A 23,208-nucleotide genomic window follows, 5' to 3' on the forward strand; every position below is an offset into this window, starting at 1 on the left:
CTGGGGTCGAATCTGTCACAAAGCGAAGACTGGGGAGAAGTGATGGGCAGAGAAAGTCCTTTCGGTCCTCCCCTGGGTCGTGCATGCATTCACCGTTCCCAAAGTGTCCCAGTCTCTCCCGGTGTAACTGTCCTACAAACAAACTCTCTTCTTCACTGGTGGGAGAACCAGCAGTGTCACCCCCAGTCACTGCTTCTGGAAGTGAGGTCGTGGGGCCAGAGGGCTCCAGGATCTCCAGCCCATTTCGCTTTACTTCCTGCCCTGTCTCAGTGTTCACTCACTGCTGTAGACTCAAGGATAAATCACACCGAGAACCAAGACATTATATTCAATCGTAAGAGGGAAGGGAAGAAGAAAGAGACCGAAAACTCAAGGAATAATCTTTGATTCTTCATCTGGTGGGTGATGTCACCCACACAGCGGCTCCCAGCGGAGGGTGTGAATGGCGCCAAGATCCAGCTTGCACTCAGCTCGCCAATACACAAAGTCACAGACGTTAGCGATGCCATGTTCTCACTCACCCAGAGGCGTGTGTCATACGGACTAGGCGTGTGTCTGGCCTATCTGGCCATGGCTGTTTAAAGCTTCAGTCACCCTCCACCAACCTTTATGCCTAAACATGATCGTGCACAGAGGTGTACCAGGATTTCTCTTCAGCTTCCTCCAGTTCCCAAGATATGATGTCAGTTTCCTTTTCATAGTCATGATCAAATTCCCAGTTCAGCGGTTGCAGCTGAGAAGAGGCAGACCTCGCATAGGGCCGTCTTAACTTCCGATTCAGTGGAACCACTATTATGACCCCTGGTCGTACTGATTCTCCCCTGAGTACTAAAACAGAGCTGTGGAACTCAGAGACTTAGGGCTGGGGAACACCCGTTTCTGAGAGTGAATCATTCGTTTTAACTTCGAGGTTTGCCACATCTTCCTAGTGGTTTCCAGACCTTTTGGTGTCCAGACCTTTTATGAGAGAAAGAGTAATTCATTGGTCACTCATTCACAGCAGGTACCCCATCCTGCAAAAGAACATCCCAACCTTATAACGAATGGACGGGACTGACTACAAGGCAACATGGGAAAATGAATGTAATTAACATGTAAGGAAAGAGCTTTGTTATCTACATTTTTTACATTGATATTATTGCTGTGTTTGTCAATATGGTTCTATAACAGTGTTATTAAAACAAAGGCAAGAACAAAAAGACAACTAATTGAGGATAGTTTCAGCAAATACCTAAAGATACATACTAAATTGGATGGAAATCTCAGTATGTGGCTTTTAGAAGTAGCATTTCTTTGTCAACGAAGACCATTTCAGTGAGTCCTGGAAATACGGAGTCATTTTACCCTCTTGCGAATTGTTTTTCGAGAGTATTTGTATCAACATACTCTGGTTAGCAGAATTACTTTTTAAAAAGCCCAGCTATTTTGAAAAAGAAAAAAATCCTTTTAGTTTGCATTTTTTAATTTATTGGTGAGTTGAACATTTTTCATGTGCTTACTGGATGTTTGTATTTTCTTCTGAAAAAATGTTCACTTATTTATTTTCGAGAGAGAGAGAGAGAGAGGGAGAGAGACAGCAGAGGAGGGGGAGAGAGAGAGAGGGAGAGAGAGAGAATCCAAAGCAGGCTCCGTGCTGTCAGCCCCCAGCATGGGGCTCGATCTCGTGAACCATGAGACTATGACGTGAGCTGACATCAATAGCTGCTTAACCGACGGAGCTGCCTAGGTGCCCCTGGATGTTTGTATTTTCTGTGAACATTTCATCTATTGATAACTTTTTTAAAGCATATTCTTAGTGTGTTTCTAGTAGTTTTACGTGATCTGGCCATATATGACGTATTGTCTTCTGTGCTTATGTTTGAGATTCACACACATAGTTTTGAGGTTCACTAGACACATACGTATTTTTAGAACTTGTCACAGTGAAAATTTTGACTTCAAAAAAACATTGAAACTGAAAGCTTTTGTGCTGCTTTTGTGCTAATGAACCACCACGGACCGCTTCCCAAATGTAGAAAATTGGAATGCCTGCGGGCAGGGCCAGACAAATTTGGAGAAGCAAACAGTGAGCTTCAGGAATGCCCTCTACCTTTAAATGTGGTGGATACGACCGTGGCTTATAGACGACTTTGAGGCCGGGAGTTAAATTGCTCCAATCTGGGCCCAGCGTGTGCTGGTCCCATTTGCTTCGCTCTCGTACGGACAGAGTGAGTGAGTGAGCAAATGGACGGCTTGCTCTCCACGTAGGATATAGGATTAAAAACCAGGCTTGCAGTTTTTTGTTTGAAAATCCACACTGACCTTTGAAAGACTATCCTCCCCGACTGACAGGCCTGTAACTTGGGAGTAAATAGAGGCTTGTAACTGGGCGGTATATACTAGTTCATCTCGAAGGAACCACATGCCCGGGGAGCGAATGAGAAAAAAACCATCTACGAAGGATGGCGGACAAGCGCTGAGGGCGAGCTATCCATCTGGCTGGTGGAGAAAGATGTTTCTTGGGTATTTCATAAGGTATATTTATAGGGTTCATGTTGCACACAGGGAATTTTCGTGTTACGAAAACCAAAGGTGAGAGCTACAGGGCTAGACGGATGGGACAAATAGCTCAAGTAATTGACGATGCACCCAAATCTGTTTATTATTGGCCTTTTCATGATAATGCCCAGGGCCTTCTACTGAGATTGATAGCGTGGTGACCCAAATAGAAACGACTTAGTTATAAAATTCCCCTGAATTCTGCTGTGTCCTGTTGGCGGTTTTAATGTAGATTAAATAATTTACATTATAAAATAAGTATTAAATAATTAAATATTAATAATAACTAAATAATTCACTTCTTTCCATGTCCCCGTGGGCGTGAGTGCATGCCTCTTAGCAGCCTTTTCAAAGCAGAACGTTCTGCAAACTAGCCTTCTCCGATGAGGGCAGGGCTTATTCCAAGACCTGCTGACGCTCCCTGGGTGATGGGGTGTTATGTAAGGTACCAAAGAGGCCTTGAAGCGTAAGATTTCTTAACTCCCAAGTCTTGCTATTCTTGTGGATGGAAAAAAGGAGGGGCTGGATATGAAATAACCTAAAATCTTTGCTTCACATGGGAGTGTAATTCCCCTTCGATATTCCCGTCAGCTGCCATATAACCATTTAACCAGAGAACTAAGTTTTCCTTGTGGATTAGACGGCTCGGCCGGCCTGCAGTAAACGCTGGCCCGGGACACGTGTTCCTTGGGTGGGGCTTGGGCATTCAGGCCGCCAGGAGTCCATTTTAACCAATCAAATGCGTGAGTTATTTAAGCTCTTCAGGCTCTCAAGTTGGGACTCCTTGGCCCATTACACACCGAGACGTCCCAGTCCTGTGTTTGGAGAGAGCTGAGTTCAGATAGGGTTTGGCATAACGTACAGGAAAAGAATGTAGGTTTGTAGATTCAGACAGTCCTGGCTTCAGACAGCCTCTCGGCCCCTTCCCAGATCCGTGACCGTGACCGGTGCAAACTGTTTACCCTGTCCTGTTTCCTTAGTTACAGAATGGGGCAGAGCACCTTCCTTGGACCCAGATAGAAGCTTATCTTAAACGTTCTTGCTACACACACACACACACACACACACACACACACACATACAAATGGGTAACTGTCAGATAATGTACGTGCTAAGTAACCTTCTTGTAATCATTTCACAATGTTTACTTCTGTCAAATCACCACATTTTACATTCTACACTGACACAATGTTATATGTTAACTGTATCTCAGCAAAGCTGGGGGAAAAAGCCTGACAAGTTTGGCCCATGGGTGATACACAGTGTTACTGTCCACATAGTTTAGTTCAGCCGATCAGTTCCTCCTGGTGATAATATTTACAAGTTTAACATTCCTTGAGAGAGTGTGAGGCTTCCCTTCATCAGGGATTCACCTTATGGGTTTATTAAACAAGCACTGACTATGGGCCAGCTACTCTTTAGGATCCGAAGACAACGGCAGGACCTCTGGAATGGCGGAGATTATGTCAGTACGATATAAAAATGTGAGTGACACGCTAAGTCACATCGATCATCAGCGAAGGAATGATAAATTCTCCCAGGAGATTTGAGGCAGCTCTGTACCCCCCGCCCCGCCCCTCCTGAAACAAACCAACGGGAAAATTCAAAACTCCACAGCCACCTTCCAGACCCCACCGATCCTTCCAGAATCCGACCTGAGGAAATGTCCTTTAGCATTCTCAGCCTGCTCGAAGAAAAACCACCCGCTCTGGCTCCCTCTCCCAGGACGTGTGGGCCATTTGGGAGGACTGACACTAGCAGGTCAGTGGCCACGGCCGAGACCGTCACTTTTGGTTCACATGTCTCCGAGACCGCATTTCCTAAAGCAACGAAAACAGAAAATGAACTCTGTGAAGTCGCACTTGTGCTCAAGTCTTGCGGCTTCCCAGTGGAGGCATGAAAACTTAGGGCTAACACTTGGTCCTTCTGTCTCTACTTAATTGGGGACTCAGTCCAAACATCTTAGTGTACAGATGGGGACGATGAAGGGAAGTGACCAGGTAGGGCCCTCCCCCCAGCCAGCCAGCCAGCCAGCTGCAGAGGCAGGCTCAGACTCAACTCCTAGAACTCCTCTGCTGGGCTTTGTGAGTTCCACATACAATTATACTGGAGAGCAGACAGTATCCGGGGCGGAGGAGGCTCTCCGGGGTGGGGGTGGGGGTGGGGGGGCGGTGGTAAGCGGAGAAGTAGGAGGTGGCTGGTGTGTGTGACATCTCAGGACCCATCGCTTCTGCCGACATCCACGGTCCAGATATGGAACAGGAACAGATCAATTTGCTTTTGACATTTCTATACAGGAAACCATGGCTGCTCTTAAGTTTTAAAGATTCTAGTAACATTTTCGGAGGTGGAACAATTCCTTTTTTTTTTTTTAATGTTTATTTATTTTGCGAGAAAGGAGCACGCGGATGGGGGAGAGGCAGAGAGAGGGAGAGAGAGAATCCTAAGCAGGCTCTGTACTGTCAGTGTGGACTCTGAGGGGTGCTTGCTCTCACGCTTGGTGAGATCGCGACCTGAGCTGAAACCAGGACTCTGAAGTTCAACCAACTGAGCCACCCTGGTGCCCCTGGGAACAATTTCTTTTAAAGGGAAGGTGATTCTGTAGAAGACTCATCCTGGAACACAGTTTAATAAGAAAGGTTCAGTATGGTTAGGCTAACGAGCCTTCCTGTGTTAGAATGTGCTCGTTATAACCATCTTCTTCTAAAGAACAAGAACCTGGCAGTTTGCTCTAAATACGGAGAACGTAGACAGTTGAAACAGTACAACTTTATTTTACTCAATTATAACAAGATTTTTCAAAAACTCACAACGCTACGCTATTTCTGGCATTTAAATAGAAAACATTGCAAATTTAGCACAAATAATGTAAGCGAATGCAGACGTCGATTTGGATAAAGTCCTGAAAGCAACGTGTGCCGCTGCGTCGCTACAAAGTCATAGGATGAGGCCCTGGGGTCTCTGGTGGGAGGCGGGAGGGTCAAGCGAGGCCTTGGGTTCGTCCCTCCTGCGCTTTTAGCTCGGAGCAGACTGAGGATGTGGCGGTGGCTCGCTGGGGAAGCAGCACTCGGTCTAGTCTAGTTTCTCTATAAACACCCCAAAGCTAACTTTTCGGATGTGCTCCTTTCTGACCCTGAGAAAGGGCTTTTCTTGGCTGCCAGGAAGCAGGGAACAGGCTGTGGCGGGTGATTATCTGAGAGCAGCCAGGCATAAGGTCAGGCGCTATGGAAAACTGGGAGGGGACCAGACAGACAGATTCTTCTTCCTTTTGTGGGCTGGGGAAGACGGGACTTCGTGGCTTTTTCCTGAGTATGAAAGGAAGGACGCGGGTTTGCAAAGTCTGTAATTGTACGTTCATTTGGGAGACACCCTGATACCGAACAAAACAAAAAGCAAGAAAACAACACCGAAACCAGAAAAAGGCGTTGTAAACACACTTTTATTTAAAATTAAGGTTTCGGAAACAACTCTACTGAGGGTGGTAATGTAGGTGTTTAGCTCAAGAAGACACAGCACTGAATAATTTAACCTTTGAGGGTTCTTTTGAAAGCACCGCTTAGAACGCACACGTTGCCCCCAAAACTGACTATGGAAAGGTGGTTCATCTGGGGAATGAGTCTGAGAACGCACAAGGCAGCGACAGAGCCACGTTTCCCCCCCTCTGGCTTTTGGTACAGAACACCAAACCCAAAGCCCTGTGGGCACCCTCCCCCACGGCTCGCTCGCAGGAAAAGGAAACCGGCAAGGAGTCTCTCGCTGCGTTTCTTCCTGGTACATTTCCAGCCCTTCCAAGGGCCACACCTCGGCCTAAGCACGGTTCCTGGCCGGCTGACTTCTGCCTCTGAAATTCAGCCTCCAGCAAGATAACGTTTAGGATTTACAAGTGGTTTTTGTTTTTGTTTTTGTTTTTTGGAGAAAACTTGAGAAATGACCACGATTGGAACACATGAAACAAACAAACAACCCTGGAACCAGTCGTAACCATCTCGGGGAACTTTGTTTCCGTTTCAGGTTTATTTCGAAACCAACTGGCGGACGAGAGAGAACAGAAACCACACGCGTGCGCGGGGCGCTGCCGCGGTAGCCGAAACCTGCCGCGCCGCCTGCAGACGAGTCCCCGGGCGCGGACGGCCGTGTCGCCGCCGCAAGGGACCGGCGCTAAAAACCACTCCAGCCCGAGGCCCGTGCCCCAACCCCGCGTCCGCACAAGCCCCAGTCCCGGAGGCACCGGCCGCGCGGTCCCGGCCTCACCGCTTGTCGGACCGCTTCTCGTACCTCGGCGGGCCCCTCGGCGGGCCCCTTCCCGGGCCCCTCGCCAGGCCCCTCGCCGGGCCCCTCTCCGGGCTGCTCCGCTTCCGCGGGGGCGAGGGGCCGCGCGCGCCCCGGCCCTGGGAGCGGGGCTTGTAAGGGTGGCCTCGGTGCCCCTTGCGGTGCTCTTCCTTCCGGCTCTGGCTTTTCGCAGGTGCCTTCGTGGCCTCTTTCGGCTCAGGGTCCTGCTCTTTGTGGGAGGGCAGCGTGTTCTTAATCGTGTTAATCAGAAATCTCTTATTCGCGCCGGCGAGGGGGCACTTCATCCTGGGGAGGGAAAAACACAACAGCGTCAGTCCGCGCAGCCCGCGCCCACGCCGCGTCCGCCGATCGCAGCTCGGGCCGAGGGGTTCTGTGAACACGCAAGCGAGTTTCTGAATTTGTTCGGCTTTCCTTGCATGCCACCTAGTGTAAACTCCGAGCACCAGGGGGAAAAGGCAAGACGCTTGGAATTCGGAGACGGCCGGCGGACCCCACCGGAACGCTTCGGCCCCCTCTTCTCCCTGGGACTCACTTTCCCCCTGCGACACAGGGGCCACACGGTGAAAGAACGGAACCACTCAGTCTTTTCCCCTTGAATGATCAACGCCTGATTTGACTCTAATCTGCACGGCGAGCTGCATTTATCAGGGCTTGGTTTTCATTACCAAAGAGTAAAAAGAAGTCCCTCTTGGGCAACAGAAAAGTATGCCTTGCCGTGTCTTGAGTACTGGAGCCAAATGCTCTGTTCTGGAAATAAAAATTGCCCAAAGAATCCATACAAATGCACTAATCGCTTTTTACCTTTAAAAACAAACATCTCTCACACTTGTCACATTAGGACGCTACTCTGTGTTCTCCTGGGGAGCACCTCACACAGGCCCACCCTCTGGGTCAATTTCTGCTCCGGGTACATTGAAGTAGCTCGTGATTCAAGTTCACCCAAGAGACAAGATGTAGCTAATTAAATTACTAGTTGACAGGCTTACGTATACACTGCAGTATTTTTTTTTCCTTTTCACGTGTACTAAATCTCTCATTTTGGAGACCCCCCCCCCTCCCCGCAGGTGAGAGCCTGCATATTTCTCTTGGCCTTGAGCTGTCTGCCACGTGATGGGCTATTTTAGGAGGCTGATCCCCTCCCCCCCCCATCACGTTTCTCAGAGCGGCTGGTACTAAACAAAAATGAATGCAAGATTCTATCATCTCCCATGTTTGTAGCAAACCGATTCAAAGAGAAGCCCGCACGATGACTTCAAACTCAATCTACGGGCACCCCACTGGAGTGACCTTGTAGCTCAGCACCCCCCACCCCCATCAGTGAAAAGAGAAGCAGACATCAACCTATTGCCACTTACAGGGAGGTCAGACCTCCTCAAGCAACCAGAACGGCATCGAAACCGGAAGTGAAATGACAGGTGGGGGAAAAAGAAAAGGAAACGTCTCCTGTGGCAAATGAACAGCTCTTGAGCCCAACGCGGACAGAGAAAATACCTGACAAGAATCAAAGGTGGTGTGGGCACTCGTCGGGCCAGGCGGGGCTAATGCTCAGGCCAGAAGTGTCGAGGGAAAGAACTAGAACAGGGGGGAAAGGAAATGCAGGCAGAGAGGAGCGCGGCAGGGGCGGTGGGAACCCTTGGAGGCGGCAGCAATGGGGGCGGTTTTGTTTTTCTGGTTAGCGCCGGAGTTTAGAAGCCACAGGACATGAGCTGAGGGGCAAAGAAGAAAGGCAGTGACAACGGGGAAAGGAAAACCAGCTCCGAAGCACAGGGGGTAGAACACCACGTGGCTCCCGGTGGCCCCGTGGGGCTTCACGGAGCTTCCAGAAAGAGCACACCAGCCAGCATGACACCACCTCAGGAGTCCCGAGGTGCAGCCACCTGCCCTGTCCTGGAGCCACAGCCCTGAGCAATAAGGGGGCATCGATGAGAGGCCACCCTGCTTGGACCTCCGTGGCACCAGAGGGTCTAACTTCAGGCACCGTTCCGGAGCAGAAACCTGAACCCCTGCAAACTCGGGAAAGATGTGGAAGAGTACCACACGCTGGTGTCACCAAAGCGGCCAGACTGCGGGAGAAAGCGGCCCCTCAAGGTGGCGGGTGACAAGCGACAAGCTGAGAGTGCCCAGTGCTTCCGGCAGGAGCGGGGTCACTCGTCTAAGTGGACCGCATGGGTCTCTTGCATATGGGGGGCTACGGACGGCTGGCTCTGGAAAATTCTGGGCTACGTTCAGTGGAGCGTGCCAGGCCAGTGCCGATAAAACCGGTCAGCTCTTCTCGGGATTAGACCAAGGGGAAAAGGCCAGCACTGCCAGATGGGACAATGACCCAGGATAGCAAAACAAAACCTTTGGTAACCCTGGTGAATTCTGCTTGGTTTTGCTGTCTTCCACGTAAGGCCATCTCCACCCCCACGGGCTTGCCGGAGATGAGCACAGCTCTTCAGCTAGGGACACGCAGGTTCCCACCGAGAGAGTGGGGGCCGAGCCGGAGGGGACAGTTCCTAGCTTCCAGCTGCTTGTGGGACCCACTGACTCAACACAGCGCCCAGAAGGACTGTTCAGAGAATGATAGGGCTTTCTAGGGTCAAGTCCACAAGAAAACTGGCCTTCACAGCTTTTTTTATTTTTAATGTTTATTTACTTTTGACAGAGAAAGACAGAGAGTGGAGGAGGGGCAGAGAGAGAGGGAGACACAGAATCTGAAGCAGGTTCCAGGCTCCGAGCTGTCAGCACAGAGTCCGATGTGGGGCTCGAACCCACAAACGCTGAGAACGCTGAGATCATGACCTGAGCAGAGGTCGGACGCTCAACCAACTGAGCTACCCAGGCGCCCCCATTCACAGCGCGCATAGTAAGTGATTCCACATGAAGACATTGTAACATGTGCAGTGAGGACATCAGGGTGTAAGGAGTGCAACAGTGTTCCTGACATTTGAGGAAATCTACACGGAGAGAGCTGCCCCAGCCTCCAGGGTGTAACTCGTTTTGCTGAACCTCACAGCCCGGTGCTTTATTGCTACACGTGCATGCAACACGGTCCCCGGCTACGCGTGCATACAACACGGTACCCGCTGAGCACACATGCTCTGAAATCTTACCATCTATCCAACTGAACCTTGGGCGTGTCATGTGATCTCCCTACTGCCTCTTGCCTGTTAAGTGTGGGAAATGACTGCAGATCCTGAGAGTGAGAACATGGAGAGTGCTCAGAAGAGTACCTAATGTGTAACAAGCGCTTGGTAAATGTCAATGTCAGCGCTGCTTTATATCCTAGCTCTGCTAACTAGCCGTGTGACCCTGCGCAAGTTACTTAACTCCTCTGTGCATCCGTTTTCCCCATTTGCAAAGGGGAGTGACAGAAATATCCACCTATTGGGAGGACTTACTGAGACAATGCATAAAGCACTTAGCACAGTACCTGCCTGGCACACGGTAAATCTTCAGTGCATATTACCTATGGGTCTATAATTTCTCATCCACAATTCCCAAGTGTTAAAACCTCTGAAAATCAAGTTCTTTCTATGATGCCGAAAACCTGGCCTAACTGGACACTGGGCTATTTATGTCTAGTCTTGATCCCATTTAGTAGAAGCATTCAGAGGTTTGGGGGCAGACGGGATAACGTGTTGAACGAGCACCCCTGGGGGTGTTTGTCATGCACACTGGATGTGCTCAAGTACCTTGCTAAAATGGGAAAACATTTAAATTTAGAAACTTATCAGGATTCAAGGGTTTTAAACAGGGAATGTGGACCGACATTATTCTTCTTCATTCTCTCTGCATGCCACACTCACATCCGTTAATTTAGCAGGGATTTCTCCTTGATGGTGACTCAGGAGAACCTCCTGAAGCCTCAAATCACCGGGGATAATAAGTTAATCACGAACAGAGTGGGCTACCTGATGTTTCTCAATGAAAAAAAAAAATTAAAAGAAGGAAAAAAAAAAAAACCCAACCACCTGAGCCAGCAAGAAAAGCTTAACGATATTTTATAGAAATTTTCGCAAAAATGGGTAGAACTGCAAAGGTTTGGTATTTCTACACCCGGAAGTTTCCCTTTCCAGAACATCTCAGTCCCCCACTGGTGTGGGGGGGGGGGCGGGGGGTGGTCAATGGGCTACGGGGTATCCCTCTGAGCTTATAATTTGCATTTCCTAAATTCTGTGAGCTCTGCAGATGCTTTTCAGATAGAACACGGAGGGCCGGGGTATGTAGGTGGCTTCTGAAGTCTGTCCCAGTTTTGAAATTCTCTGCCCGCAGTTATTTTTCTCTCAAAGTTTTGAAAAGCTATCAGCCAGGATCATGGTGCTTAAAGGCATAACGTTTTTCCTTTAAAAAAATTTAAGTGCGTGTGTAGAGTTATTTTTCTCAAAGTCTTGAAAAGCTATTAGCCAGGATCATGGTGTAATAAGACATAACTTTTTCCTTTGAAATTCTCCGCTCGTGGTCTGTATGTTAACCCTTTAGAAAACGACTCTTTTCTCATTCATCCCATTTGAAAATTCATTTCACCCATCTCTCCATCTGGCGTCTCAGCTCTCTCTTGGTGCCGCTTTTTCGTGTATTTGACATGACACGATGAGCTGGCATTAGGTGCCAACCATTCCAGGGTTTTTCACATCCGCACTGGGGTATATAAGGCCTGCGCCTGGGGCGCGGCTGCTCGATGTTTCTGCACCGCCTACGTCCCTGGCTATGTCCCAAGACGCGCTGCTGGGGTTGGGGACCGGAGAGGCCACGGGATGGGGCGGCTGCTTCCCTGTCTGCAGCTGTGATCCGTCCAACGTCAGTGGTCTCACCCTGGCTGGCTGCTTTCATTTTGGGTTTTAGAAAGCTATCCTAGCTGGCGTGGGAAGAGCCGATTTAAGGCGCCAACGATATAAATGGATATAAAATCCTAAATATAATGAGACTGGTTACAAGTCCACTGGAGAGTACCCACGACAGCACTTCAGGCTTAAGATCCAGCATCCTCCCTCTGGCAAACTCTGAAAGTGACGGGCTTTGCTTCGCTTGCAAAGCCGTCCGCGCAGAAGCTGTGACGAAGGTTGCTGCAAGCCGGGGGAAAGGCGGATTTCTAGAGAATCTGCTATGAGACAGACTCGGACTGATTGAGGCCGGGATTAGAAGCTTTTCATCTCTCCCTCTCCTTCTGAGTGCGCACACTATGTAACCTGATTTGCGAAATAAGGCACATCCTCCTGGTAGTTATCATGCTCGACTTACGAAAAACAGTAGACTATAAAACAAACCAAGAGAACAGAAAGGGGAAGAGATATGTAATTCTTTTGCTGACGTTAATACTTTTTTAAATACTGATTTTTTAATACTTTTTGTCTCTCTACTGCTGAAGGTGGGCAGTCGTGACGTCTAACGTGCTACGGAGTCAGACCTGACACTTTTGGATTTGAAAGTAGTTCCACGGGGGCGCCTGGGTGGCTCAGTCAGTTAAGCCTTAAGCATCCGACTCTTGATCTGCGCTCGGGTCATGGCTCAGGTCATGATCTCGCGGTTGGTGAGATGGAACCCCACGTGGGGCTCTGCGCTGACAGCACTGAGCCTGCTTGGGATTCTCTCTCTGCCTCTCCCCTGCGTACGCGCGCGTCTTCTCTCTCAAAGTTAAGTATTTTTTAAAAATAAAATAGTCCCACGAATACGACCCGTCAGATAGTGACACGCGATCACCAGCCATGGAGGCGAACAATGCTGACGCGAACTTGCGTGAAGTGACTGCCATCCATCACATGACTGACGCGACCTCGTTCCGTTTCTCCAGCCATCAAACACTTTATGGGTGGACAAGAGAGGACGAAAAGCAACTCGTCAGAGATCCCGAGCTAGTGGGATGGGAGCCGGGGGTCTGACGCCAAGGTCCACCCTCCGGGATTGTCCCAGACAGGGAAGAAGGAGCGGAGAGAGAGACACATGCGTGGTGTAACGGGGTGGCAAATCAGCAGGGCAGTCAGGCGAGGAAACGTAGGCGCTAAGCCCATCAGCCCGCTTGCCGCCGAGGCCGCTTTGTCCGGCAGGGGCACCAAGAAGCGAATCTGGACGTGGTGCCAGGTGGGGAGCCGCTGACACGGACAGGGCCGCGACAAGGGCAGACAGCGCCCTAAACGCACTCGATTTTGAGATCGGGGACGCACAGCAGGCATCGCGAAATCATGATTCTTACTTTTCTGGTGAGGGAAGCCGAAGCCAAGTTCCCGTGTGACGCTCCCCAACTCACTCCTGTGTTCCGTGGCCACACTCACTCCCACGCCAGCAAGTGGCCCTCTACCTGCCGCTCGGCACGTTCCTCGGGGCCATCATGGATGTGAGTGAAAAGGACCCTTAGAAAGAAGTGGACTCCCAACGCTCCAGGAAACAAGGGAAATATTTTTAATCTTGACGCTGTGGTTGATTGCAACTCATTTTGTTGTTTAAAGCTGCCACAGCCACCACAACCACCCAGGGGGCCTACAGTTTGCGATGTGGCAATCAAATGCCTCAGCATGTGGCCACCCGAGAAATCCTTTTAGAGCGTCATAAGCCCCATCGCTCAACTGCTAATTCTTAATTACTCTGCGGTGCGGACAGCAGTCCTGAGGCCCAAGGTAGGTTTTCAGCTACTCTGTCCCCAGTGCTGTATCTAAAAGTAATGTGAGATAGGTGACGTGTATGTACATATATGGTTATGCTATTAATTAATTTTTATTTAATTCTTTTTCATGTTTATTTATTTTTGAGACAGAGCGTGAGTGGGGGAGGGGCAGAGAGAGAGGGAGACACAGAATCCGAACCAGGCTCCAGGCTCCGAGCCGTCAGCACAGAGCCCGATGCGGGGCTTGAACCCACGAACCGTGAGATCATGACCTGAGCCGGCGTTGGCTGCCCAACCGACTGAGCCACGCAGGCGCCCCGCTGGTAATTTATTTTTCAAAGTCTGAGAAGGCACAGGGTAGGTCCTGCGGCAAAGACAAAGGCCAGGCTATCTGTCCACGTATTTATGCTCGTTGGGAGACCACCAGGAGGAAACAGAGGCGTGTGACGATAAACCTCAGAAGCCGGAATGGGAGCGGTGGTGTCCCGGGATGCGTGACAAGCCTGCTGTCCTTGGCTTCCTGCTCCCCGAGCCGCACACATCGTGTCCACGGCGATCTCACCCAGCGGGGACGCACGCGGGGCTCTCCGATTCACACGATCTCACGATTCACTCGATTCACTCGTAAGTGGATGTGGAAGGAATGCGGGAAGCTGGGGCAGGAAGGCGCAGGAAGTATGACACATCGGCATCCTGCCGGACAACAATCCACAGAAGAGAGCTAGTGTAGGACACGAGCGTTGGGCCAGGGACGAGAAAGCAAGTGGGGACCCAGGCGTCCGCAAGTGGCTAGCTGGGGCCGCAGGAAACCCCTCTGGGCCCCATGGTCTTCGCTATAGAGTAGAGGTTTTGGATCTCGTGGCCCTGAACTACTGCCAAGAGCCTCATCCACGAGTCACTCTGAAATGCGAGCCCTTCCTTCCCTCCCCGCTGAGCTGTGCTCACCTGCTCACTTGTCCGTGTCTACCAGTGGATTAACACCTTTAAAGCCAGGAGGGAGTCTTCTTTACTGCTGCCTGAGCCGGGCCTCTTACTATACCTACCGGTTGGGGCTCAGGCAAGTGAATTAAAAAAAAAAAAAAAAAAGCCTGCAAAAAGACTCGAGAAATGATCCGCTTTCCGGTATAAAGCTGACTACATACAACAGAAGAACGACGTACAGGATTTTTCACCTTGTCACCGGACCGACTCCGGGCCAAAACAGAAAGGCACCCAAAGATGCCACTCGCCTTAAAACAACCAGGTGAAGAAAACCGAAGAATCGTTTTCTGTCCCACTCAATCCTTGTAACCTTTTATACCGGAATATAAGCCTTTCCCAGGCTAAGGCTGAAGTTCTGCGAGCCCTCGCCGCAGAAATGACATTGGGCTACGGATCAGCTGATGTGAATGCGACCAGAATAAAAACAGCTTTGCAGACCGTGAAGCTGTGCAAATTGCTGAACTGTGTGCCTATAAATTCCTTTACGTTGACTAAAAGGATCATATGGGCCAATATTTCAGCCTCCTTGAGGCCTCTGTTAAGAACAGCTTCTGAAGAGATTCTTTTGCTGAAATACGTGCACAGACGTACAGAGCACCAAATGGCCTCTTTCTTTACAAAATAAAAAATGGCATTTCCACTGCATTTTCTTTAGTTCAGCAGTCTCTTTCTGGCAATGGCTCAACGACCTCGCTAAGATCGTTTCATGGAATGTCCAAGAGGGGAAAAAAATGGCGACCTAGTTCTATTTTAAATTTTAAGGCAAATACGGCCCATTCTCACCGTTACTATCTAACATAGTACTGGAAGTCTTAGCCTCAGCAAAAGACATAAAGGGCATACAAATCGGCAAAGAAGAAGTCAAACGTTCACTATGTGCAGATGACATGAGACCCTATGGAGGAAACCCGAAAGACTCGTTTCAATTCCTTAATTTTAATCAACGTGATTAAAAAAAAATGCTAGAACTGGTATGTGAACTCAGTGAAGTCATAGGATATGAAATCAACGTGCAGAAATCTGCTGCATTTCTATACACCAATAATGAAGCGGCAGAAAAAGAAATCAAGGAGTCAGTCCCATTTGCGGTCACACCAAAAACAATAGGAATAAATCTAACTAAAGAGGAAAAAGACCTATGCTCTGAAAACTACAGAAGACTTACGAAAGAAATTGAAGAGAACACAAAGAAATGGAAAAACATTCCATGCTCATGGATAGGAAGAACAAATATTGTTAAAATGTGGATACCACCCGAAGCAATCTACGTATTTAATGCAATCCCTATACCACCAGCATTCTTCGCAGAGCTAGAACAAACAATCCGAAAATTTGTGTGGAACCACAAAAGACCCCGAACAGCCCAAGCAATCCTGAACAAGAAAAACAAAACTAGAGGCATCACAAGTCTGGATTTCAAGCTATATTACAAAGTTGTAATCATCAAGACAATATGGTACTGGCACAAAAACAGACACACACATTAATGGAACAGAATAGAAAACCCAGAAATGGACCCACAACTACATGGTCAATTTATCTTTGACAAAGCAGGAAAGAACATTCCGTGAAAAAAAGTCTCTTCCACAAATGGTGTTGGGAAAACGAGACAGCAACACGCAAAAGAATGAAACTGGACCACTTTCTTCCACCATACACAAAAACAAATTCGAAATGGATGAACGACCTAAATGTGAGACAGGAAACTATCAAAATCCTAGAGAAGAACACGGGCAGCAACCTCTTTGACCTTGGCTGGAGTAACTTCTTATTAGCTGAAGGCAAGGGAAACGAAAGCAAACATGAACTATTGGGACCTGGTCAAGGTAAAAAGCTTCTCCACAGCAAAGGAAACAACAAAACTAAAAGGCAGCCTGCGTCATGGGAGAAGATATTTGCAAATGGCGTATCTGATAAAGCGTTCGTATCTAAAACCTATAAAGAACTTATTAGACTCAACACCCCCAAAAACAAACAACCCAGTTATAGATAGATAGAAGGTATAGAATAGACAATGTTCCAAAGAAGACATCCAGATGGCTAAGAGACACATGAAAATATGCTCAACATCACGCACAGTCAGGGAAGTACAAATCAAAACCATGACGAGGAACCACCTTACCTACGCCTGTCAGAATGGCTACAATTAACTCAAGAAAGAACAGGTGTTGGCGAGGATGTGGCGACAGGGGAACCGTCTTGCACTGTTGGTGGGAATGAAAACTGATGCCGCCAATCTGGAGAAGAGTATGGAGGTTCCAAAAACAAAAAACGAAACAAACAAACAAAAACAACTAAAAATAGAACTACTCTGTGATCCAGCAATTGCATTATTGGGTATTTACCCAAATGATACAAAAATACAGCTTCAAAGGGGGCGCATGTACCCCACTGTTTACAGCAGCACCGTCAACAATAGTCAAACTATGGGTAGACACCCAGACACACACACACACACACACACACACACACACACACACACACACACACACTATATTCAGCCACCAAAAAAATGAAGTCTTGCCATTTGTAATGATGTGGCTGGAGTTAGAATGTATTATGCTAAGTGAAGTCAGTCAGTCAGAGAAAGACAAATATATGATTTCACTCATATGTGGAATTTAAGAAACCAAACAGATGAGGGGCACCTGGGTGGCTTGGTAGGTTAAGCGTCCAACTTTTCGTTTCAGCTCAGGTCATGATCCCACTGTTTGTGGGTTCGAGCCCCGTATCGGGTTCTGTGCTGACAGCATGGAGCCTGTGTGGGATTCTCTCTCTCCCTCTCTCTGCACCTCCCCTGCTCGCACACACACACACTCTCTCAAAATAAATAAACATTAAAAAAAAAAAAAGAAAGGAAACAGATGAACATAAGGGGAGGATGGGGGAATGAAAGGGAAACAAACCACAAGAGACTCTTAGAGCAAACTGAGGGTTGATGGAGGGAGTGGGGTGGGAGGTGTGCTAGATGGGTGAGGAGCCTTAAGAAGGGCACTTGCTGTGATGAGCACTGGGTGTTGTGTGTAAGTGGTGAATCACCAAATTCAACTTCTGTGGCCAATACTGCACTGTATATTAACTAACTAAAATAAAATTAAACAAAATTAAAATAAAATATATTAAGCAAATATAAAGGTCTTCTAGATGCTTAGAAAAACAAACCACGGCCCACTAGTAAGCAACAGGTTGTCTACTCCTTTAAGATCTGTCCAAGAAGGTCTGCTTGACAGAGATGGAACTTGGGGCTCCCGTGGCTGGGCTGGCTGTCCAAGTGCCCTGGTGCCGTCTGCCCGTGGGAGAGGTGTGAATTCTTCCTGCAGGAGGGTTCCGTTCTTTTTAATAAATAGGGACTGGTAGAGTGGTTTTCAAATTTGTGTGCGCTTTAGAATCACCTGGGCATCTTTCTGAAACCCTTTGGCTCAGGCCATCCCCAAACTCATAATTTTTGGTGGCGGGACACAGACATGAGTAATTTGGGAAGCTTTCCAGATGATTTCAAGTGTGCAGATGAGTTTGGGAACCACTGCATTCGTGGTTAAAAGTTTTTATTCACACACACACACACACACACACACACACACGCTTTAGACGGAGGGAAAACCAGGTGTTCTCCCAGGATGAGCCTGATGGGGAAGATGCTCGCTGTGCCAGCACCAGGGAAGAGAAGCAAGTCGTGGCTGTCCTTCAGTCAGACCTCTCTGCATCGCCCATAGCTGCTAGGCTGTGCTGGACCAGAAGCTGCCTCCAGGAAAAGTACCTACGTGAATGTTTGAGTTGCGTGCGAACTAGCTGGTTATTCAGAGGTGAGTGAGCCTGTCAATTCAAGGAAAATAGCTTGCAGGCTTCATTGCCAATGATAAAACTGGAGTTTTCAAGTGAAAGAAAATTAGATTTTTGGAAAACTGGGAACTTGATAGTTCCCAGAGAGTTATAAGACTCTCTGATGAGATTAGTGGTGATATTTATAAGTGTACTTTTTAAGTATTCTATAATGTGTTGTCATTAGAAGATGACTCATGAGCCAACATTTTTGAGATGGCTAATGAAGGATGTTACAGAATCACGTATGGGGAGAAGACCCAGTTAAAGTGCAAGGGAGACCAAGCGATTTTATTATGACAGAATATGAAAAGTCTGCGTTATTAAAAAGAATGTTAAGAATCTACTACTCGCTGAGATTACTTGCAAAATTTTGATGGAGGATTAAAGAATACCATAATTTTCTGGAAAGGCTATTGAAATACTTCTTGCTTTTCTGGGCATATATTTGTGTGAGGTTGGATTTTCTTCAAATACTTCAAGCAAAACAACAGGTTGTAGAAGCAGACGTGAACTTCCAAGCGTCTTTTATAAGTCAGACATGAGGGAGGTTTGCAAAAATATTAAACAATATCACTCTAACTCAGTATTTTTTTTCCACAAATGTAGTTATTTTTATAAAAGGCATACTATTTCCTTTTAACATGTAATGGGCTTATCATTTTTTATTTTATTTTATTTTTTATTTTTTTAACGTTTATTTATTTTTGGGACAGAGAGAGACAGAGCATGAACGGGGGAGGGTCAGAGAGAAGGAGACACAGAATCGGAAGCAGGCTCCAGGCTCTGAGCCATCAGCCCAGAGCCTGACGCGGGGCTCGAACTCATGGACCGTGAGATCGTGACCTGAGCCGAAGTCAGATGCTTAACCGACTGAGCCACCCAGGCGCCCCAATCATTTTTTAAATGAATAAATAAATCCTTTTAAATTGCTCAATTTAAACTTCAAATACAGTCAACATTGATAGATATAATCCACCAAAAAAAATTTTTGGGGTCCTCAATAGTTCCTAAGAGTATAAAAGGACCCTAAAACTAAAATGGCTCAGGATCACCGTTAAGACAACTGAAAAAAATGTCAGCAATGTCAGCAAGAATTCTTGTCCTGTAGACTAATGGGAACTTAACAAGTTTCAAGCCCTATTCTCCCAGGACCCATCTCTTACAAGTCTGGAATGTTTCGCTTTGCCTGCCATCTTTTTTTTTTTTTTTTTTTTTTTAAGATTTCTTTATTTATTTTTGAAAGAGAGAGAGAGAGAGAGAGAAGGCGTGAGTGGAGGAGGGACAGAGAGAGAGAGATGGAGACACAGTATCGGAAGCAGGCTCCAGGCTCCGAGCTGTCAGCACAGAGCCCGACGCGGGGCTCGAACCCACAAACCATGAGATCATGACCTGAGCTGAAGTCAGACGCTTAACCGACTGAGCCACCCAGGCGCCCCAGCCTCCCACCCTTTACTCCCTTTTCAACATGCTTCTGCTTCCTTCATGGGAAGAGGCTGTCAACTGTCCCCGACTATCCATTCTTCCTTTTTTCTAGAGTAAATGAACCCCAGATATTTATCTGGCACCTGACTACCTGGAGCAAAACAAAGACCGAATTCCTGACCTTGTAGTTGGTGAAGGCATGGAACAAAATTCTGGCCAGTGGAGTACATGCGGAAATGGTGGACACAACTTCTGGGCAGTGTCCTTAAAGGGGCGGGGGGGGGGGCGTGGCTTCTTCCTTCCTTTCTGCTAAGTGAAATGGAGTGGGCCAATACTAGACCATGTGGAAAAGAATCCCACTCTGTGGTTGGAAGATTTAGAAAACTGGAAGGAACCTGGGTCCTTGACAACTCTGGGGGAACTGCCAGCCTAACCGATGTGACACCCAATGGGCACATCCTTCCTCCCACAAACGTCAAGATGACCCGCGCGTGGGGTAACTCTCTCCAGGGAGAACGGAGCTGACACTGATAAACCAGTTCTCTCACCATCGGAAAGTTCTACCGAGTCAGTAAGTGGCAGAAAGGTTGTCAGGATAAACGACTTCTATTTGGAGAGCTGCCTAGAAAGAACTTATGCCCTTGAACATTGCGAACACAGCAAGAGCCCTGACTGATACTTTCATACTCACTTGTCGGGCCATCTGAATTCATGATTTAGCTCCGTACTGATTCTCTCACTGAAGGTATGAGATTGGACCAGCGGCTACAGTCAACCTGATCACAGTCCTGCCTTATACCAAACACCAAAGTGGCCTGCCCCTAACAAAACCGGTACTAATTTGATTCACTTTAGAAGAGGCACCTTATCTCTGTAAAGGACAGAGGGCTGGAAAGAAGATAAGAGCAGATCTAATAACGCTGACTGACTGCTCCATGCCAGGAACCATGCAGAATATTTCTGTCCACTTTATCTCACCAACTTGAGTAACTATCCTTCTAGGAAGTGGGTATTTTACTGAATCTAAGATGATTCCATATGTGACATACAGATTGACTCACACTGGATTACTTCATTTTGTATCATTTCAACCATAAATACATCACAATCAATTTCTAAAAGATAATATCTTCTGAAAAATGAAGTAACAGCAAAACCATTATCACACCTAAAAAAATCAATATTAATTACTTAATGTCATCAAATACCCCAACTGTTTCATAAATGTCTTTTTTTTTTAATTTTTAAATGTTTGTTTATTTTTGAGAGAGAGAGAGAGACAAAGCGAGAGAGAGAGAGAGAGAACACAAGCAGGGGAGGGGCAGAGAGAGAGGGAGACACAGAATCCAAAGCAAGCTCCAGGCTCTGAGCTGTCGGCACAGAGCCTGATGCGGGGCTCGAACCCACGAACCGTGAGATCATGACCTGAACCAAAGTCAGATGCTCAACCGATTGAGCCACCCAGGTGCCCCATAAATGTCTTTTTATAGTTAGTTTGGACAAGGATCCAAACAAGGTATACATTTTATCTGACGTGTCTCAAGTCTATTAGTTCATAGGATTCCCCTCCTTTTCTCTGCAAGTCTTTTGTTACAGGGAATCGGGCTGTTTGTCCTGTAGAATTCCCCACATTGGACTTTTGTGATTTTATTCCTATAGGTGTCAGTTAATGTGTTCCTCTGGCCTCTGTATTTTGTGCAAGCTAGTAGTTCTGACCAGAGATGGGATCAGATTGGGGTTCGATCTCTTCGACAAGGATGTCTCCTAAGTAGTGGCCTGGTTTTCCGCATCGTTTCTCAGCATGAAGACGGGTCCGTGAGTTCAGGTGTGGGTCCGCCTGACCTGTCCCAGAATGGTCCCCAGCAAGTCCGCATCTGGTCAGTGTAGCGGCCGGTGACCTTTGCCTAGGTCCAGTGCGTCCTTAGGGATTGCAAATGATGCCATTCTTTTTCTTTTAAAATTGGGTTTACGAGACAGAATGCACACAGAATACAATTTATCCTTTTAAGTAAACAGCGTTAAGAGTTTTGACCAACGTACGAAGTCAATCAAGACGTAGCGCGTTTCTGTCACCCACCAAGGTCTGCCCTTAACCCCTTCCTTCTGTCCCCATGTCCTGGCAACCAGTGATCTGTTTTCGGTCCCTATCGTTCTGGGTTTTCTAGAAGGCCACATCAATGGAATCTTACACTGTGTATGGTTTTGTGTCTGGCTTCCTTCACTTGGCAGGCTCCTGGGATTCAGCCATGCTGTGTGTTCTTTCTCGTCCTCTTTATTATCAAGGAGTGTTGAATGTACGGCTAGAACCACGATTTGTTTATCCGTTCATTAGTCAGTAGACATTTCAGTTGTTTCCAGTTTTCATTTACTCATCTATTTATTTTTAAATGTTTACTCATTTTTGAAAGACAGAGAGAGACAGAGCGCGAGCAGGGGAGGGGCAGAGAGGGAGGGAGACACAGAATCCGAAGCAGGCTCCAGGCTCCGAGCTGTCAGCACAGAGCCCGACGCGGGGCTCGAACTCACGAACCATGAGATCATGACCTGAGCCCAAGTTGGACGCTTAACCGACTGAGCCACCCAGGCGCCCTTCGGTTGTTTCCAGTTTTGAGCCATCATGAACAAAAGCGCCATAGACATCACTGTGCGCATTTGTGTGGGTGCCTAAGTTTTCAGTTCTCTGGTAATTGGTTAGAAGAAGTCTCTGTGGTGAGTATTTATAAGAAACTGCCAACTATGTTTCGCAATGGCTGTATGATCTTACATTTCTGCCAACAGTGTGTGAGCATTTTAGTTGTGCCACATCCTCGTCTTTATTTGGGACTGTCAGCCTTTTTTAATTTTTATTTTGGATACTTGAGTGCATCCCTAGTGGTGGTAACTAACTGATGTTTTCATTTGCATTTTCCTCCTAACTAATGATTTCAGCATCTCTTTTTTTTAAATGTTTGTTTATTTTTGAAGGAGAGAGACACAGAGTGTGTGGGGGGGAGGGGCAAAGAAAGAGGGAGAGACACCGCTGAAGCAGTGAGCATCTCTTTATATGCTGACTGGCCAACCCTGTATCATTTTCAATGAGGTGTCTGTTCAGATCTTTTGCCTATTTTTAAATTGGATTGTTTGTCTTCTTATTGAGTTGCTAAGAATTCAAACGGTGATCTTATTCTAGCATTCTTTTATATTAAAAAAATTTTTTTAAGTTTATTTGTTTTGAGAGAGAGAGAGAATGTCCAGGAGGGGCAGAGAGGGAGGGAAAGAAGAAAGAATCCCAAGCACTGTCACAGAGTGGAGCCCGACGAGGGGCTCGAACTCACCAACCGTGGGATCACGACCTGCGCTGAAATCAAGAGTCAGTCGCTAAACCGACCCGACTGAACCACCCAGGCACCCCACGATGTCCTTTTACATTTAATAGTTGCAGTTCCACAGGGGAGTTTTCTTTCATCAATGATTTGGTGACCCCGCAGCACAATGTGTACAGGGAACAGGATAAATGTTTTATTCTTCCTCTCTCTTTGCCAATTTTATGGACAATGATTTGGTTCCACAGCATTCTCCAAACGGGACCGCTAAGT

The 23,208-nt window shown here is 47.4% G+C and overlaps 1 protein-coding gene across 2 annotated transcripts in view; it reads right to left on the reverse strand.

Moving 5' to 3' along the window:
• Window positions 1-5,287: 5,287 nt before the first annotated feature.
• LOC128776435 (protein POLR1D-like) overlaps window positions 5,288-23,208 on the reverse strand; it is a 48,771-nt gene continuing 30,850 nt past the window's right edge. For both annotated transcript variants that reach the window (XM_053900695.1, XM_053900696.1), the window contains exon 3: window positions 5,288-7,113. In XM_053900695.1, the coding sequence (XP_053756670.1) occupies window positions 6,786-7,113 (328 nt within the window). In that variant the 3' untranslated portion in view covers window positions 5,288-6,785. The remainder of the gene's footprint in view (window positions 7,114-23,208) is intronic.

Source organism: Panthera pardus, unplaced genomic scaffold, assembly GCF_024362965.1.
Source record: "Panthera pardus isolate Hobbes unplaced genomic scaffold, ASM2436296v1 HiC_scaffold_1, whole genome shotgun sequence".
In the NCBI taxonomy this organism is placed as follows: domain Eukaryota; kingdom Metazoa; phylum Chordata; class Mammalia; order Carnivora; family Felidae; genus Panthera; species Panthera pardus.